General features: G+C 38.8%; 1 protein-coding gene and 1 non-coding gene across 5 annotated transcripts in view; both read left to right on the top strand.

Moving 5' to 3' along the window:
• FGD4 (FYVE, RhoGEF and PH domain containing 4) overlaps positions 1-14,586 on the top strand; it is a 224,276-nt gene extending 209,690 nt beyond the window's left edge. For all 4 annotated transcript variants that reach the window (XM_076007489.1, XM_076007492.1, XM_076007493.1 and 1 more), the window contains exons 12-17: positions 2,731-2,761; positions 2,966-3,058; positions 3,377-3,502; positions 6,549-6,689; positions 7,907-8,047; positions 9,084-14,586. In XM_076007489.1, the coding sequence (XP_075863604.1) occupies positions 2,731-2,761; positions 2,966-3,058; positions 3,377-3,502; positions 6,549-6,689; positions 7,907-8,047; positions 9,084-9,341 (790 nt within the window). In that variant the 3' untranslated portion in view covers positions 9,342-14,586. The remainder of the gene's footprint in view (positions 1-2,730; positions 2,762-2,965; positions 3,059-3,376; positions 3,503-6,548; positions 6,690-7,906; positions 8,048-9,083) is intronic.
• Positions 14,587-16,897: 2,311 nt separating this feature from the next.
• LOC142873630 (small nucleolar RNA SNORA11) lies at positions 16,898-17,025 on the top strand. Its single transcript, XR_012921622.1, has one exon. It is a non-coding gene; the product is annotated as a small nucleolar RNA SNORA11 (small nucleolar RNA).
• Positions 17,026-19,225: the final 2,200 nt, after the last annotated feature.

Below are 19,225 nucleotides of genomic sequence, written 5' to 3'. Positions count from 1 at the left end.
TTCCTTAACCATAACCATGTTTGGGGCGGGGCAGGAGAGACATGAGAACCACTGCAGTAGATCACAGCTTCCTCATGCGTGAACCTCTGGAAGACAGGATGCTGTCAGGTTTTGAAATACCTGCTTTAGAAGACAGTTGTGCATCTTGCATGAGGCCTGTATTGCAAAGGCCTACCATGGTGAAAATTTACATACTCTAGCAGGTCACAAACTAGAGAGTTAAGTACCAATTTCAGCTCTAATCATTGTTGCTATCCCAGAATCCATGGAGAGGTAGAGTGTCCTTCCTTTCCTTTGTTCCAATAGCATGTGGTTCTCACTACTCAGGTGAATTCATCCTGGACATTTGTACTTACTAAATGTCCAAGAGCTTCAACTTCAGACTTTCAAAGGAGAATAAAACATTTTACCAGGAATCTGTGCCCAGGGAGTTCAGAAACTGTTAAGTTTACATTTACAGGAAGCTATGGCAGGCTGGGAAAATTTAAAGAAACAGCCAGTTCTTTGGTTTCCTACAGAGAAACTCCCATATACTGAACCTCCCATAACTTAGGGTACAGCTAGGGGACTGCTTTGAAGATTAGCAGATTAGCATTTCAAGCTTGAGTTAAAAAGGCAATAGACTTGGCTTTGAATGTAATGGTTTTCCTACCTTATCATGGTGGGCATTGGGCCCCAGCCCCTCAAACCCAAGGGAAGAATGTATGATTTTGTGCTGTAGGCTCCTGGCATGAGTCTTCACTGCGTGGTTGATTCACTAAGTTATTGACCCTGGCAACAGGGAACACTCATCAATAGTTTTGATCATCTTAGGAGTCTTCATTGCAGGAATGTAGTGCTGCTGAAATTTCAGCATGTTTCCAAATCTGCAAGCTCAAGAGATGTGTGCAACAGCAGGGGAGAGATTTCTAAGGTTTCTTGGTTTGCTTAAACAGAGACTTAAGTCCTCCATTAGTGGGTTAGGCTATCTCTTTAGGATGGGGCTGACTAGCGAGGAATTTTCTTAAGTACAGGCAGTCATCACTTCATACATTCTAATACACAATATCAGGATGCATTCCAATTAGTGTTGGAAACATGGCATTCTTCCTTAAACTTCTTACTCCTCTAATCTCATTGCTCTAGTTGCATTTATGAGTATATGGTGATATTAAAGATCTGAATTAAGTGATTATTTTCCATCTGGTCTATAATGGTTCTCTCAAGAATGGAGACAAAACATTGGAGTTCCAAGAAAGTCAGTGTCAGAGGGATTATGTGGAACCAAAAATTGGGTGTGTATTTGGAGATGATTAAAGAGTGTTTGTTTCTGAAGCCAACTAGGAAAAAAAGATTCCATTTTTCTTGCTAAGGTATGTGTCAGCCTCAAGACTGACCTCTTAACATTTGTGCTGCTTCTTCCGCACTGAAAAGGATAAAAAGTATTCTGTCTTATATGCAGAATACTATAATGGTTTTCTATTTCTAAGTGGAAATTAAAATCTAGTAATAAAGTATATTAAAAAGAGTAAAAAAAAACAAAAACACCTGCCATAACTAAAAAAGTAAAACAAAAGCATTAAAGACTTGTCAGGTTTCTTTGCATCTGAAAGGGTAAAAACAGCTAGCAAATAACTATGCTCCCAGGGCAACAGAGCCAGGAGGACAAGGCACTGCAAAGAAGTATAGAGAAGTTTTTTTTTCTTTTTGAAGTGCAAGATTGAAGCCCCAGGTGGACAATAAGTAGAAGCTTCCACTTGACACAGATTCCAATGGCTTGCCTGGCACACAGTGGTGCACAGGAATCAATCTGTTGGAAAGGTGTGTTTTGTCACAGGAACAAACCTCTGACCAGTCTCATGCATATTTCAGACCTGTGGGAATGAGGCAGGTGACATTCAGGCTGGAACTCAAACTTAGCCCCAGCCTACCAAACACATGCAAACAAACAGAGCCCACTCCTTGATACTTGTCAAAATCCTTCAATTTGGAGATCTTACCTAGTGCATAGTCTACTAACAGGGATTTTTCAAATATCGTATATATGACAGAAGCTGGCTACATAAGGAAATAAAATTTGCCTTAACAGAAAAAGAACTTGATTACGGTCAAGGAAATTTTTTCCGTAAGGAGATTTCCTAACCACTTGGGTCCATTAGTCTGTGGAACCCCCTTCATGCAGCATTTAAAATTTTTATATGCTTTGCTTTATCTATAATAGGTTAGGTATGGTATTACTTGAGGCCTCCTAGGAATAGGAAAATAAAATTGTTTATCAAAGGAAATGTTAAATAGCTCCCTAAGGCTTTACAGAGATATTTTAGATTCTCAAGGATAATTATAATCTTTTCTAAGATGAGCTGTAACTAGTTGCTTTTAATAGCCTTCATGTGTTTTAGAAAATTGGAAGATTAGCTGTTATATATCTAGTATAATGCTACATATACAGAATCTCCTAATATAGAACCAGATGGTGGTTATTAAACTTATTTCAGGGCATTATATTAATATAAGCTAAACATGACTCTCCCCATTAGAATTTATGTGTACCAGAGTCAGTGGATAGTTTGAACCTCTGTTTAAAAATTTATTTGTTCATTTGCCAGAAATTCTATTTAATTTTGATTGTAATTTCTTCCAGGACATTCCTGAATTTTCCAAAAAGTTGGAACAACTATAAAGCATAGTTTTACTCACCAGGTGTAATCCATTAATGTTCTCTGTATTCACTTTAATTTTGTTTTGTTTTAGTTCTGAGCAAGACAAAGAAGAATGGATCAAGGTAAGCCTGATTTCTATTTTAATTCTTTTGATAATATTTCTGTGTGTACACAAATGTGTACATATTGGTGTGTTTGTTTAATATACAGTCATTAGAACAAGTTCATTTATTTTTTAAGGTGATTTCCTATCATAGATATTTGGTAAAGTATATTCATTAATTTGCAGGTGAAATGTTAATATGTACTTTGAATTTAACTTTTAGGCCCTTCAAGAGACCATTGATGCTTTTCATCAAAGGCATGAAACCTTCAGAAATGCAATTGCAAAAGATAATGACATTCACTCAGAGGTTTCTGTAAGTTGAATTAAGTTCTTAACTTTAAGCCGTTTTATCTCTTTGCAGTTGCAGAATATCTGTCTAATCATTTTGTTATCCAGCCTTTTTCCTTTACAATGTCAGAACTGGCTGTTTAGCCAGAATCTCATTCCTTCTTAAATGACTACAATAGTGAGTGCCTTTTCATACTGCTTAAACTTCTATGAACCTTTTAGTTCTTGTCCTTGAGTTTCAAAGTGTGGCTTGAACAAAGTTGCTAAAGTGCTTTTAAAAAAATAACAATAAAAGAGAAGAAATTTTTTTTTCTATTAAAATGAATCAATCTTTCCTTTTTAGACTGCTGAGCTAGGGAAAAGAGCCCCAAGATGGATCCGAGATAACGAAGTGACAATGTGTATGAAATGCAAAGAATCTTTCAATGCACTGACACGGAGGAGGCATCATTGTCGAGCATGTGGACATGTAAGTGAGATTTCTTGGTCATTAAGGTTGCTACTAACTGTATAATAGGTAAAAGCATCAACTTGGAAAAAGACACACAAAAAATCGTTTAACAAATCACTTAATAAACTTATTTTGGTGCCAATTCTGTGCAAAGCAACTTATGTTGGGCCCTGTAGAAAAAATGATAAACAAAATGATCCCTGGCTTCACAGAGCTTACATTGTAATGGAGAAAACAGACCAATTAGGATTTCATATCACTATAGATGGAATAAGAGTGAGTAATCAAGGGCCGGGCGTGGTGACTCACGCCTGTAATCCTAGCACTCTGGCAGGCTGAGGCGGGTGGATCGCTTGAGGTCAGGAGTTTGAAACCAGCCTGAGCGAGACCCCGTCTCTACTATAAATAGAAAGAAATTAATTGGCCAACTAAAAACATATATATAGAAAACATTAGCCAGGCATGGTGGCGCATGCCTGTAGTCCCAGCTACTCGGGAGGCTGAGGCAGGAGGATTGCTTGAGCCCAGGAGTTTGAGGTTGCTGTGAGCTAGGCTGACGCCACGGCACTCACTCTAGCCTGGTGAAACAGATGAAACTCTGTCTCAAAAAAAAAAAAAAAAAAGAGTAATCAAGAAGTTAAAATGGAAAGTGTTGGTAATAGAGAAAGATTTAGAACCAATTTTAGATAGAAAAAAAAAAAAAGTAGGCCTATCTGTGGGGTTGATATTTAACCTCATGCCTAAAAAGTGAGAAAGCTAATTATAAGGGAGGGAGGCAGGCTGGGTGTGGGGGCTTCATTTTTTCTAACAAGACCTGTCATCCTAGCACTTTGGGAGGCTGTGGCAGTAGGATCATTGGAGACCAGGGGTTTGAGACAGCATAGCAGCCTGGACAACATAGCAACACCCTGTCTCTATAAAAAATTTAAAACTTATTAATGGCTGGGAAATGGTGACATGCACCTGTAGTCCTAGTTACTTGGGAGGCTGAGGCAGGAGGATCGCTTGAGCCCAGGAGTTGTAGGTTGCAGTGAGCTGTGATCGTGCCCCACTGCACTCAAGTCTGAGTGGAGAAACCCTGTCTCAGAAAAAAATTATCATTCCCTAAGAAATTATACACATTTTCATTGTAGTCATTTGTTTGTTCACCGACATTCTGTCAATGTTTATTGTGTACCTGGTGACCAAAATATCCAAGTACAGTCTGTCCTGAAGTTTACAGCCTAGTAAGCAAGACAATCAAATAATCACATGAGTATATAATTAAAAACTGTAATGAGATCACATGTGGTGGCTCAGGCCTGTTATCCCAGTGCTTTGGGAAGCTGAGGCTGGAGGATGGCCAGAAGTTGGAGACCAGCCTGAGCAACATAGTGAGACCCTCTATCAACAAAAATTAAAAATTAGCCAGGCATGGTGGTGCGAGCCTGTAATCCATCTAATCTGGAGTCTGAGGTGGGAGGATCATTTGAGCCCAGGAGTTTGAGGCTGCAGTGAGCTATGGTTATGCCACTACACCCTCCTGAGTGACAGAACAGGGCCCTGTCTCTTAAAAAAAATAAAACTATAATCAGTGCCATGAATGAAAGTACAGGGAACTTTAGTGGCATAGTGACAGGAGATGTTCTCTATTCTGGAAGTATCGGAGGAGTCTGCCTTGAGGAAGTAAAATTTGAGTCATCTAAAGGATGAGCAAAGGTTAACTCACTGAAGCAGAAATGAGAGCGGAAGGGAGCATGGCCTTTTGGTGATGTAAGAAACCAGTGTCAGTAAAGACACAGAGCCAGAGGGTAAGAAGGGCAAATTATGCACGACTCGGTAGGCCACAATTAAGAATTGGCTCTTTACCCAAGAGCAAAGGGAAGATGGAAAGATTTTAAACAGAGGAGGGAACATACCAGATTCGCATTTTTAAAAGGGCATCTAGTTGCTGATTGGAAAATAGCTTGGGGGGAGGGAGGATGTAAGAATGGGGACCTGGGAGCCAGTAAGACTGTTATAAGGACTGGTCATGAGTCTAGAAAAGTAGGTCAAACTGGGTCACTGATAGTTGGACTTAGGTGATTATAAGGAAGACAGAAAAAAAGATTGAAGAAATATTTAGGAGATAAAATCAGCAAGAATTTGGCTGGGCATGGTGGTTCACACCTGTAATCCTAGCACTCTGGGAGGCTGAGGCGAGGGGATCACTCAAGGTCAGGAGTTCAAGACCAGCCTGAGCAACAAGAGTGGGACCCCCGTCTCTACTAAAGAATAAAAAGAGGCCAGGCGAGGTGGCTCACGCCTGTACTCCTAGCACTCTGGGAGGCTGAGGTGGGCAGATTGCTTGAGGTCAGGAGTTCGAAACCAGCCTGAGCAAGAACAAGACCCCGTCTCTACTATAAATAAGAAATTAATTGGCCAACTAATACATATAGAAAAAATTAGCCAGGCATGGTGGTGCATACCTGTAGTCCCAGCTACTCGGGAGGCTGAGGTAAAAGGATTGCTTGAGCCCAGGAGTTTGAGGTTGCTGTGAGCTAGGCTGACTCCTCGGCACTCTAGCCTGGGCAACAGAGTGAGACTCTGTCTTAAAAAAAAAAAAAAATCAACGATTTGTAATGTCTTGAATCTTTAGGGTGAGATAGAAGGCAGTGCTGAGAATGACTCGTGTATATCTGACTTTCGGGGACTGGTTAGATGACTGTGCCATTTCCTGCAGTGGGGAGGAGTGTGAGGGGTCAAGTAAGGAGAGAACCGAGGGCAGGAAGATTGTGAGTTCAGTTTGCAGGGATATTGATGAAACACCCAGAAGTATAAAGAGTGAAGGTCTGGACCAAGCCTTTGAGGACCTTCTACTTTTAAGGCTAGAAAGAGAAGGATGAGTGAGCAGGACCCATCATGAACAGCATTACGACACCTTAACACATACTCCTAATGTTTATAGGGACTTTGTCAGTCTGGTAAAAACCTGCCTTTTACATTTAACTTTTCCTCATTTATCAGTACCTATATAACTAATTACTGCTTAAGTCTTACCCTTTAAATATGATCGTTCACTCCTCATTTTCTTTTTCAATTTAAGGTGGTTTGTTGGAAGTGTTCTGACTACAAAGCTCAACTGGAATATGATGGTGGTAAATTGAGCAAAGTTTGCAAAGACTGTTATCAAATAATAAGTGGATTCACAGACAGTGAAGAAAAGAAGAGGAAAGGAATTTTAGAGGTATGGAATATTAAATATTTTAGATTTTTATACAAGGAACATAGACTTCTCTTAGCCATGTGGAATACAAGTAATATATTCTGTTATTTCTGGGTGTTTAACACATTGACTACCACACTAGAAACATTTTTTTTTCCTTATCTGGAACTGGTGACAAAACAGTTTGCAAGCCAACCCAGACAACACTGAGTACTACCCAAAGGGTTTCAGAGATAGAAGTTACTATAAACCAATTATTTTCCATAATGTAAATAGTAAAAGCCATCATTTACTGTAATGGTATTATTCCCTTTTTAGCCAATGATTTGTGTATTAAGAGGCAAAGCAGAAAACTGTAAATGACTCCATAGAAAATTTATTGTAAGAAGAGTTTTATTATCTTAGGTACTAGGATAAAGATTGCTGGTTGGTGTTTCCTTTTTGCTGTTACAGTCTTGTATAGTTGAAGTGTAGGCATAGCACCGTGGTTGAAAGTTCAGGGTGTGGTGTCTCACACCTGTAATCCTAGTACTCCTGGAGGCAGAACAAGGCAGGAGGATCACTTGAGGTTAGAGTTTGAGACCAGCCTGAGCAAGAATGAGACCTGGTCTCTACTAAAAATAGGAAAGAAAAAAAAATAGCTAGGCGTAGTGGTGTGCTCCTGTAGTTGTAGCTACTTGGGAGGCTGGGGCAGGATTGCTGGAGCCCAGGAGTTTGAGGTTGCTGTGAGCTAGGCTGACGCCACGGCACTCTACCCAGGGTGACAAAGTGAGACTGTCTCAAAAAAAAAAAAAAAAAAAAAATTTCAGCCTCTAGATCCAGACTGTTGAAGTTCAAATCCAAGCATGCCAATTCTTAAATGTGTGACCTTGAGAAAGGTACTTGCACTCTGAGCCTCAGAGATAAAGTACAAACTTACCCATGTTGAGGTAAGGATTAAATCAAGTAATACAGGTATTGCTAAGAAAAATGCCTACATAGTAGCAGTCAATACATGTTTAACTCTTTACTTACATTCAAGTTCTAGTAATAGAGTTAAAATTGACTTAAATATTTTTCCCTGTTAGTGATAATGTTTAAACAGCAATTGCAAATGAATCTTTTTTGGACACTCCAAAGAGACCTTTTATCTAAACCCATTGTACTTTATGAATATCTCCCTTCCGTCTAGTTACTTCTCTCTCTGGTTCGATTGCGTGTTCATTCTCTCTTGCTTTCTCTCCATTGTATTTTTCTAGATTGAATCAGCAGAAGTCTCTGGAAACAGTGTGGTGTGCAGCTTTCTTCAGTACATGGAGAAGTCAAAACCTTGGCAGAAAGCTTGGTGTGTCATCCCCAAGCAAGACCCTCTTGTACTGTACATGTACGGCGCCCCTCAGGTACCTAAGCACGTGTGTTGGAGGGACCACGGCATGGGGGGGGGTAAATTCAGTGAACTCAACATCCTTCCACTGCTCCCCTCTAGAACCGGAGGACTCAGGCAGTTGCACTGCGTTTCGTTAAAAGTGAAACTAAAATTCATATTTGTCGTTTAAGCTGATCAGTACATTTTATAGCTGATATTTTCTGCAACCTGTGGGTCATCTGTCCCCTTCTCATTCTCTAACCTTTTTATTCAGTGGGTTTGAGGAGAAGGTGATTAAAGCAAGAGAGGAAAACAATATTTCATATCATTAAAAAGGTTTAAGACTTTTTGTTTGGTTTTGGCTTAATAGATGTTTGAGGAAGAGGGAATTGAAATCAATCTTGATTACTATTCAGTAACAGTTTTTTGGGAACCCCAGGTGTGTGGAGCATAGGTAAATCTATGGGAACAACAGATATGCAGGTATAGCATCTAACAAGAGCAGCACCAGGAAATGTGGATTGTGTTGTGCTTGAAGTGTATATTTTCAGGGTGAATGCATACTGGGTTTAAGTGTGACTTTTGTATTTTAATCTATATTTACATTAAGGGCTAATAAAATTATTTTGGAAATACACTAAAAATGCCAAAGTATACATTTTATTCTATTTCATTGTTTTTCCTAAAACTTTTTCCCTGTCCATAAATCAATTGATGAATAAATGAATCACCAAATAAAACTGGCTTTGGTAGTGAAATCATCATTAATGCTTGCTGGTTGAAGGCAACAAGATAGCTATTATTTTATTTCCTTTTTCACTGAATGGAGAGTTCCCTCACAGAAGATGTAGTGTCAGTAAGTCCAACTTGGGTGTCAGCTGTCATTCATTCAGTCGACATTATGAGTGGCCTCACGGACAGGCCCTGGGCTAAGCACTGCAGTTCCTCTCTGCCCACGGAGAGCTCACCTGCGTGAGGCAGGAGGAGGAACAGAGCTTTGTTAGGAGCGAGGGCCACACGTAGCCAAACTAACACATCTCACGCTCTTATGTCCAATGGTTTCTCCTTAGGACGTCAGAGCCCAGGCCACCATTCCGCTGCTGGGCTATGTTGTGGACGACATGCCACGGAGCGCAGACCTGCCCCACAGTTTCAAACTGACCCAGTCCAAGTCTGTGCACAGCTTTGCTGCAGACAGTGAGGAACTTAAGCAGAAGTGGCTGAAAATCATCTTTTTAGCTGTCACAGGTGAGACGCCAGAGGGTCTAAATGAGCATCCAGCCACCTTGGACGATCATCCTGAACCTAAGAGAAAATCAGAATGCTGAACTCCAGGACCAGCCACGGTGTGGTGTCCAGACTTACAGCTCCAGACATTCCCAGCTCTCCCTACTCATATCTTAGCACTTTATGTTGAAAAAATAGGCTCATAAATGCATCTTTTGGGGACTATTTTCCTATGTTTATGTACTCTTAGTGAAATTAATGTGCAGAGCCATTCTACCGATAAAGTTTTGAAATGTGAAAAATTGAGCATTTTTTGAGCTATTCCTTGAATACATACTTTTGTCTTGAAGAAAATGTTATCAATTCATTCTGTCAGCATCAGGTTAGAGTGAGCACTTTCATTTAAGAAATCCTTTAAAGTCTTCTCTTTCACGTGTAGGACCTGTAACAGTTTAAAAGATATACCTCCATGTTGCCAAAATAGATCCATAGTGAAAAATACAGGGACAGTTTAGACTATAGTATTAACTTATTTAATTTAGTTTATAAATCTCAAGCTGCATAAATGGTGTCTGTTCTTTTTAAAAGAAAGAAAAAAGACCAATTGTTGGTGTTCAGATTTTTGACTTATTCAAAAAAGGTAATACTTGTTTTTGTAGAAATACTCTTAAGAATACAATATCTTAAGTATATAGCAATTATGTGTATATAGTATCAAATATATATATACTATCCATGCTTTTCTCCTCAGCTTTAGGCTCACATTCATCTCTAATTTATTTTATAAATATAAAGCATGGTTTATCTTTGAAGTGAGCAGTGTTCTAAGCTTAAGAAATGTTTTTGGTGATTTGTTTAACTGATTGGCATCTAAGGGTATTGGTATTTTTATGATAGGCAGTAATTTATATGGCATGGGATATATTTGTGAATTCCAACAGTACTTTTAACATACCTTTTTTTTTTGTTCTGTGCCTATTTAAAACAGTGCCTCTCTTAGAAGGTGCTATTAATACCTATTTAAATATGAGGGTTCAGTTAATGCTTCAGTTCTGATTATTCTGAGATTAAACTGCATTTTAGGTCACTGGGACGGTCAAAGTCATAGGTTATTTTACCTTTTACAGTGCTATAATTGTTGCAGTAGTTAACATCAGCATGTACAAAAATTTTCACCAAAACCCGAACTCTGTGAGACACTTGACATTACACAGAACTGGGACGTGTGGAAACTACATTTATTGTAATGATTTTCTTTTCCGTAAGATGATCAAGCATGGTTACATGAGGACTATATATAATGAATACTTAGGATAACTGTGTGGGCTATTCCTTTGTCAGAAATGAAACAGAATTTACACATGATAACCTGTGTTTGGGGTGGCAGGGTGTGGTCAGTAGACATTGAAGTTTGTGCTCAACCACCTCACCATAGAAGGGAAAAACATAATATTGAAAAATCAATATTTTAATGGAAGTTTTTCGAGACGTACAGATGACTGAAAAAAGTCTGAGAATTTTCTCCCTTTTATCCTCTTGGGAATTTTAATAGACAAATTATGATTTTTGTCATGAAGGCTGCTCTACAATATATTGTACTTGTGATTAAAATCTCACATTAATTTGACTGTTTAACTTAATCCTTCTCTCAAATTTTACCTTTTTAATTTCCTTTCCACTGTCATACCCCATACATTCTCACTTTTTACTGTACCAATCTGCCAGAAATATACAAGAATGACCCCCACTCACCTCTCAGTCTGTAAGGATTACACCTTAAATGCAGAACAGAATTTGAGACTACCACACATTTATTCCAGCCCTGTTACTTTAAGAAGTATCTTATTTTTTTCCACCCCAAAGAAAGAAGTGAACCAGTTATTGCTGACATAATTAAGTTCCCTTCCTCCATAAAAGGAATACCAGCCATGATCATTAACATTAAACCAAATACTTGGAGCCAAAAAGAGATAAAGGTAGCTACTTAGGCCCTATTAAATCAGGGAACAGACTAAAAGAAATTTTACATTGCTTCTCTTATCTAATTGCCCACCTTGTGTGTGTGATATGTGTTGAGAGTTGTTATATTAAGAAAGTTAAAATATAGCCATAGATGATGCTTTGGTTTTCTTAAGAGAAGTAATAGGAATCTAGAATGATTACCAGGGGAAGATGACTTTTGTAAATGTGGATAGAACAATGGAAATGTATGGACCAATGAGAAGATATATGAGTCAGATTATTTTTGAAAACTATTTTGAACAGCAGGAAAACTAGACTTTCCCTACCCTTAAGCTCTTCTGGAATGGAAGTAATATGAACACTCAATTTTTGGCTCAATAAATAGCAATGTTATTTAACTTAATTAAAAGAATATCATACGCTTAATCATTATCTTTAATGTTTTAAATGAGAAACATTAGTACTAGAAGAGAATGTCTGCTTATCCAATCACCATCTTCACTTTCCACCCCACCTTCAGCTAAACACAAAGAGAAGCAATGAAACAGCCTTACCTGTTTCTCTTATTAAAGAGTCACTAATGCTTTTACTTGATGAAAGGTAAAGGAATACTCTTAGCATTAAACAACTCAACTAAAAGACCTCAACGTGTGATTGGTTATAAAAATAATCAACGTCTTTTCCTTTGAGACACCTGAGCAGTCAAGACAAATTGAACCTAAAACAAACCTCATTGGTTGCTTTCCTATTAAAACCAACATTCTGTGGAAGTTTTAATGCTTTATTTTCTCTCATTTGGTGCTTTCCAAGTCATCTTTTCTTTAAAGTGCCCTTCCTCCAAACTTAAAAAATACTCATTTGGCAAAGTTGCTATTCATCACAAAACATTTCCAGTTCTTAAACTTAAATTTTGCTTTTGTTGAAAGTCTACCACTTGGTGTGTTAAGTATAAAATGCAGTGCAGACTTTTATCTTGGTTTTAAGCGGGGCTTAATGAAAACCACCACCAGCCACTTTTGTAATAACGGCATCTACAATGCCATCATGTATGCAAGCAATAAAACTCTTCAGGGTATGGTTTTATACTGAAAATTTAATATGAAGGCCCCCAGCCACAAGGATATAGAGAGTTATTAACTTCCTAGATATGACACTGTAATTCAGATTGCTCAGTACAGGGAAAGGGAAGTGGGTAGGGGGCATCATTCCTTGAGTTCAAACATCAAAAGCATTTTTATTTTCACAAAGGGTGTGGATAGTGAAACAGTTAAAGCACATCTGCACTACTTTATCAAGCTCCATTTTGTTTTCCATGAAGTTTCATTCAATATACACGTTGGTGTATTTATCTAATTCACTGGGTGACCTACCCCAATTTTTTTTAAAAATACCAATTTTTTTTAAATTACCAAACTTTTTACAGGAACTGACCTTTTTAAATGTATTCTGTTCCCATATACATTTGGGGTTTTTAAAAAGAGCACTTGTGCTAGTCACAAATGTATAAAGAAAACTATACACTTCATGTTACTACAGGGTTGTTAAAGATTCTTTGATGCCTTCTAAAAAACCTATCGAAAATTCTTCTGTGAGTTCATGATTTTGTTTTACTTTTTCTTATCCTGACTTTGTGGAAACAGGGTGGTTGCTTGTTTTTTTCTGATTATATTCAAAGCCTTAAGTTCTTATTCTGAGCATATTGTCTGTGGTAAATCTCTGATGATCTTTCTGGACTAGATATATCTTGAACAAGTACCAACAGAAGTAAATAAACTTCTAGAGAACAAGGTCTTGTTTTTTTGCAGGTATCCTTGCTAGAATGCAGAGTAGATTAAAATTTCCTACATCATGTGATGTTCATGTTAGCAGGTCTAAGATTAAGCACATGGTATTTATAAGCTAAAATTAATTCAAAAGGCAAGAATGTCTTAACGTTTTCATTCTTAAATTTTGTATTCTCCAAGAATGTATTAATATAAGGACTGGCCAGCCAGTTCCTATTCTTAGGACTGTATTGACATCTGTAGTGGATCATGTTGCTTCTTCATTCTTACCAGTTTTATTAGAATCAAACTACTTTTTATTTTCATACTATTATCTACTATAGATTCTCAGATTTTAGAAAATATGAATGATATATAAAGACCAGAATGTCTACTTAAAAAATGCTTTCTGTGAATTTATATATGTATGTATATATGTAAAAACACTGTTGATTTTCAATTCTGCCTTTCCATAGGAATGAAATTTTTCTATAAAAATTTTTAACTTAAATATTTTAACATAAATTATTTACATGAAGTTTATGTATAATTCATCCTTATATATGCCCTTTAATCATTTGGTCATTAGAAGATAACTACTTTCTTTACAGTTAGGGTAGACAGGAATAAGATTAGAAACTGAAACAAGAATGAACGAACAGGCCAGGCGTAGTGGCTCACATCTGTAATCCCAGCACTTGGGGAGGCTGAGGTGGGAGGATCATTTGAGGCCGGGATTTTGAGACCAGCCTGGGCAATTTAGTGAGACCCTATCTTTACAAAAAAATTAAAATATTAGCTAGGTGTGGTGTTGTGCACCTGTAGTCCTAGCTGCTGGTAAGGCTGAGATGAGAGGATCACTTGGGCTCTGGAGTTTGAGGTTACAGTGAGCTATGATCATACCACTGCACTCCAGCCTGGGTGACAGAATGGTTCTGTCTCTTAAAAAAAAAAAAAAAATGAACAGAGATGTAGACAAAAAGACTGCTGGTCCCCAGATCAGAGCATTATATTTTAAGAGGAAAATACTTAAAACTGCAGAAGGGAAACAAACTATAAAATACAAATCTATGTAATTGCATGCTGATGGGATCCATTGCACACAGGCTTTTGACCTTGGCCTCTTAAATTATAGAGTACAGTATCTTTTTTCTCCTTTGGACTTTTAAGAAACAATTCTCTTAGGCCATTTCTTACACTGTTTACTGAGGAAAAAAAAAAAATTCCCTCTAATGTCAGTCATGGTCTTCTACTTTCCAGACTGAGCATATGGCAGAATGCAGCGTCTTTTTCTATGTTCTGAGATGAAATAGCACATGGCTTCTACAAGATAGTTTTTAACTTGTTGGGGTCACTGAGAGTACATGATGCTCACCCCTTTTCCTAAAATTCATTGTGGTAGGTTTAGTGGAAAGTTAAATCTCCTAGCGGTATTTTAATAAGTGAATACCAAATACATAGTGAAATATAGGTTTGGGAAGAAATAGTCTGCGGAGACCATTTGATAGCAGAATTACATTATCTATTATACAATACATGGATTTTGGAATGTATCACTTGGGGGAGGGGGGGTCTCTTCATTAGCAAAACAATCATGCCTGTATATAAGACTTTTTTTTTTTTTTAACCAAACTAGCACTTGATTTTGTGAGTGACAATTGACTGATATTATAAAGTAAGTGTTACCTGGATTTTTCTTTCGAATTGTTGATTGATAAATTTGAAAAGGTATGTTATCAGAATTTTATGGTTGACTAAAATGTGAAAGTGTACACCATAATTGTTCTTTTCTAGCTGTATGAATGTATAATACTTGCAGATAGTGTATATATGGTGTAACATATGTATATTTGGTCATAAAGGCAGAGAATTGGAAACATTGTAAAATTAAGCACTTTAATTCCTATTAAATATTAAACATTTGTATCTTGTAAATAAACACATCCTTAAATCAATTCCAAAGCTTTAGATGTTATTTCAGCTAGGATTATACATGTTCTGTTCACAATGTTTTTAGTTGTCTTTTCCCTAAGGAAAAAATTACACCAGTAGGGTACCCCTGCACCTTCTTGACTCTACCTCCCCACCAAAAAATCTGCTTAAGTGTTTCAAGAATAAAGCTCGGGCCGGGTGTGGTGGCTCACACTGTAATCCTAGCACTCTGGGAGGCCGAGGCGGGCGGATTGCTGAGGTCAGGAGTTCAAAACCGGCCTGAGCGAGACCCCGTCTCTACTAAAAATAGAAAAATTAATTGACCAACTAAAAATATATATACAAAAAATTAGCTGGGCATGGTGGTGCATGCCTGTAGTCCCAGCTACTTGGGAGGCTGAGGCAAGAGGATCACTTGAGCCCAGGAGTTTGAGATTGCTGTGAGCTAGGTTGACACCAGGGCACTCACTCTAGCCAGGGCAACAAAGTGAGACTCTGTCTCAAAAAAAAAAATAAATAAATATACTCTCATGAAGATCCTCAAAATTAAAAAATAAATAAATAAATAAATAAATAAAGCTCGTAGCATACCCAAGGTTCCCCGAGTATAGAAACAGTGACTACCTCTGTGATAACTCCAAGTCTAGATCTCCAGGAGCTGACAAAACAGTGCTATTCTATACCCCGGGAAATTGCTTTACTTCATAGTTTATAGTATTTGCCCACATTTTATAAAAAGTCAGCTGGGCGTGGTGGCTCACGCCTGTAATTCTAGCACTCTGGGAGACCCAAGTGGGCGGATCATTTGAGCTCAGGAGTCCGAGACCAGCCTGAGCAAGAATGAGACCCTGTCTCTACTAAAAAAAAAGAAAAATTAGTTGGTCAACTAAAAATATATAGAAAAAAATGTTGGTGCATGCCTGTAGTCCCACCTACTCAGGAGGCTGAGGCAGGAGGATTGCTTGAGCCCAGGAGTCTGAGGTTGCTGTGAGCTAGGCTAACGCCATGGCACTGTAGCCTGGGCAACAGAGTGAGACTCTGTCATTCTTTCATTCATTCATAAATAAATAGTCTTAGATTGTGGAACAAGCATGAAAGTAGAAGCCAAAGGAACTGCTTTATTCCTGCTATTTCCAGTCTTGTGACCTTGTACAATTTACTTTAATCCCGATAATAAACTCTTACAGTCATTCCAAGTAATGAGGAAGAAAGCACTTGGTGACTACAAAGCACTAATGCTATTTGTAACAGTGGACCACTTCACTGAGCTACCTACTTGAATGGCTTCAGGTTTTTTTAAAGTCTTAAAAAGGAATCCTAAGTGACTTTCACTATGATTTCATCAATAAGACATTTCTAGAGATAATCCTTTTTAGAAACATATTAGTTTCAGACCACAAAAAAATTGATAACTTATTGATACTTAAAAGCAATTGATTATAGGATATAAAAACTAACCCCCATCAAAAACAAACAAAAAAGGATTCCATAAAATAAACATTGCCCCCAGCTCATTAATATGACTTGTTTGGGTCCCCCTTATTCCAAGTGGAAATGTGGAGCTCGCCAGTGTGCTGTAATTCCGGGCTTCTTAAACTCTAGTGCACATGGGGGATCTTGTTAAAATGCGGGTCTGATACAGTCTGTGATGCAATTCTTAGAAGCTCCCAGGAGCTGCTTCTTAAGCCATCATTGGAGTCACAAGCTTACAGTGAGAAGGACCGTGTCTAAGACAATTGGCTAGAACTCCCCGGTTCTGTCACTTCTTGTTTGTGAGCAAGACTTGTGAGACTTAAATTAGACAAGTGTGTTGCCTGGCCTATAGGAGATATTCGCTTGTTAGTATTTATGATCGTTTAGGTTAACGCTAAAGTTTGCAGCTCTGACTGCACATTAGAACCGCCTATAGAATAGTTGGAGCAAGGCCCGGGTCCCACCTGCAGAAATTCGTTGTCTTGAGTTGGACCCTGGGTGTTAGTTTCAAAAATTACCCAGGCGTAGGGGTGTGCTCAGAGCAGGGGGCCTGAAGAATGGCTCTTCTGTTTACAATACACCCAACAGGAACCTCGGGTCACTGTATGAGGGACACAAAACTCGTGGCCTCCCTATGAACAAATGCCCTACATGTGAAGAGGAAAAAAAAGTTATAGAATCTAGGTGGTTGGTGTATGGGTGATCACTGTATAATTCTTTCAACTATGCTGTTATGTTTGAAAAATTGCCTAATAAAGTATTAAAAAATTTAAAAAAAAATTACCCAGGTGATTTTAATGGGAAACCTCATTTGAGAAGCACTGTTTATTCAGTGCTTGGTCCTGTGCTTAGTACTCCACTACATGTATATTATCTAAACCTCACAGCACTTAGGATTTTCAGAAAAAGAAACAGGTTTATATTACAGGGGCTAATAATACATCACTCAGCTCTTGGTATCCACTCTTCCTCCTTACCTGGTTTAAATTCCATCACTAAAATGACTCCTTTGCATTCACTCAATTCATTTGCCCTCTGTAGATGTGTCTTGCTTGGCAAAAATCAAATCCCTGGTTTACTCCATTCTGTCTTTTCCATGTCTTTTTTCTTTGGAGAGTTGTCTAGGCTAGAATGTATCATCATAGCATACTGCAATCTCAAATTCACCAGCTCAAGCCATCATCCTGCCTCAGCCTTCCCAGTAGCTGGGACAACAGGCATGCACCACCACACCTGGCTTGCTTATTTATTTATTTATTTGGTAGAGATAGGGGATCTTGCTGTGTTGCCCAGGCTGGGCTCGGATCCCTGGGCCCAAACCATCCTCCCACCTCAGCCTCTGAAAGTGCTATGATTACAGGCATGAGCTCAGCCTTGATTTCACTTTAAATTCATTCCTAAATCACTATTTCACACCTCCATTGTTCTCAGGGCTCCACCATCTCTCCAATTATGAGTTCCAATTAATGACTGACCTCTCTACTAAGAAAATTACAATCAGCAGGGAACTTCCAGTCTCCCACAACCACATCGAGCTACTTATCAACACCTGTGTCCACACACTATCTTCCTGCCTATCCATGTTCCTAGCTTAGATCTCTCCTCTGTACACAATGTCCTGTTCCCACTCACCTCAAGGATACTGTTATTGCCATTCTTCCTTTCTCATGTAGTATCAGATTTCCTTATTTATTTATTATTTATTTATTTATTGAGACAGAGTCTCACTCTGTTGCCCAGGCTAGAGTGAGTGCCGTGGCGTCAGCCTAGCTCACAGCAACCTCAATCTCCTGGGCTCAAGCGATCCTTCTGCCTCAGCTCTCCTGGGACTACAGCCATGTGCCACCATGTCCGGCTAATTTTTTCTATATATTTTTGGTTGGCCAATTAATTTCTTTCTATTTTTAGTAGAGACGGGGGTCTCGCTCTTGCTCAGGCTGGTCTTGAACTCCTGACCTTGAGTGATCCTATCCTCCTCGGCCTCCCAGAGTGCTAGGATTACAGGCGTAAGTCACCGCGCCTGGCCCAGATTTCCCTCTTTATTGGATCTTATCAGCAAACACCTGCCACAATTTTTCCCAACTTAAACCTTCACCCCACTCCGCCTGCCAGCTACTACCCTATTTCCCCCTCCCATTAGCAGCAACACTACTTGAAAGATTTCTATACTTGCTGTCTCAGATTCCTCTCTTCCCATTCTTTCCTGAATGAATTCAACTGGCCTTTTGCCCCCACCATTCCACTGAAACTGCTCTTATCAAGGTTACCAATAACTTCCATGTTGCTAAATCCAGTGGTCAATTCCCGGTTCTCATCTTGATTAGTAGCATCTGACATACTTGATTGTGCTCCCCTCCTTAATTCATTTTCCTCATTTGCCTTGTAGGACTCCAAACTCTTGGGTTTTTTCTGTTCCTCTGAACACTCTTTGTCCCCTTTGCTACACCTCTCAAGAGTATCACAGGGCTGGCCGGGCATGGTGGCTCACACCTGTAATCCTAGCACTCTGGGAGGCCGAGGCGGGCGGAAAGGTCAGGAGTTCGAAACAAGCCTGAGCGAGACCCTGTCTCTACCAAAAATAGAAAGAAATTAATTGACCAACTAAAAATATATATACAAAAAATTAGCCGGGCATGGTGGTGCATGCCTGTAGTCCCAGCTACTCAGGAGGCTGAGGCAGGAGGATCACCTGAGCCCAGGAGTTTGAGGTTGCTGTGAGATAGGCTAATGCCACGGCACTCACTCTAGCCTGGACAACAAAGTGAGACTGTCTCAAAAAAAAAAAAAAAAGTATCACAGGGCTAAGTATGTCCTGAATTCTCTTCTTTATCCACACTCTTTCCATAGGTGATCAC

Source organism: Microcebus murinus, chromosome 10, assembly GCF_040939455.1.
Source record: "Microcebus murinus isolate Inina chromosome 10, M.murinus_Inina_mat1.0, whole genome shotgun sequence".
Lineage (NCBI taxonomy): Eukaryota > Metazoa > Chordata > Mammalia > Primates > Cheirogaleidae > Microcebus > Microcebus murinus.
This window is presented reverse-complemented; position numbering and strand designations above follow the sequence as displayed.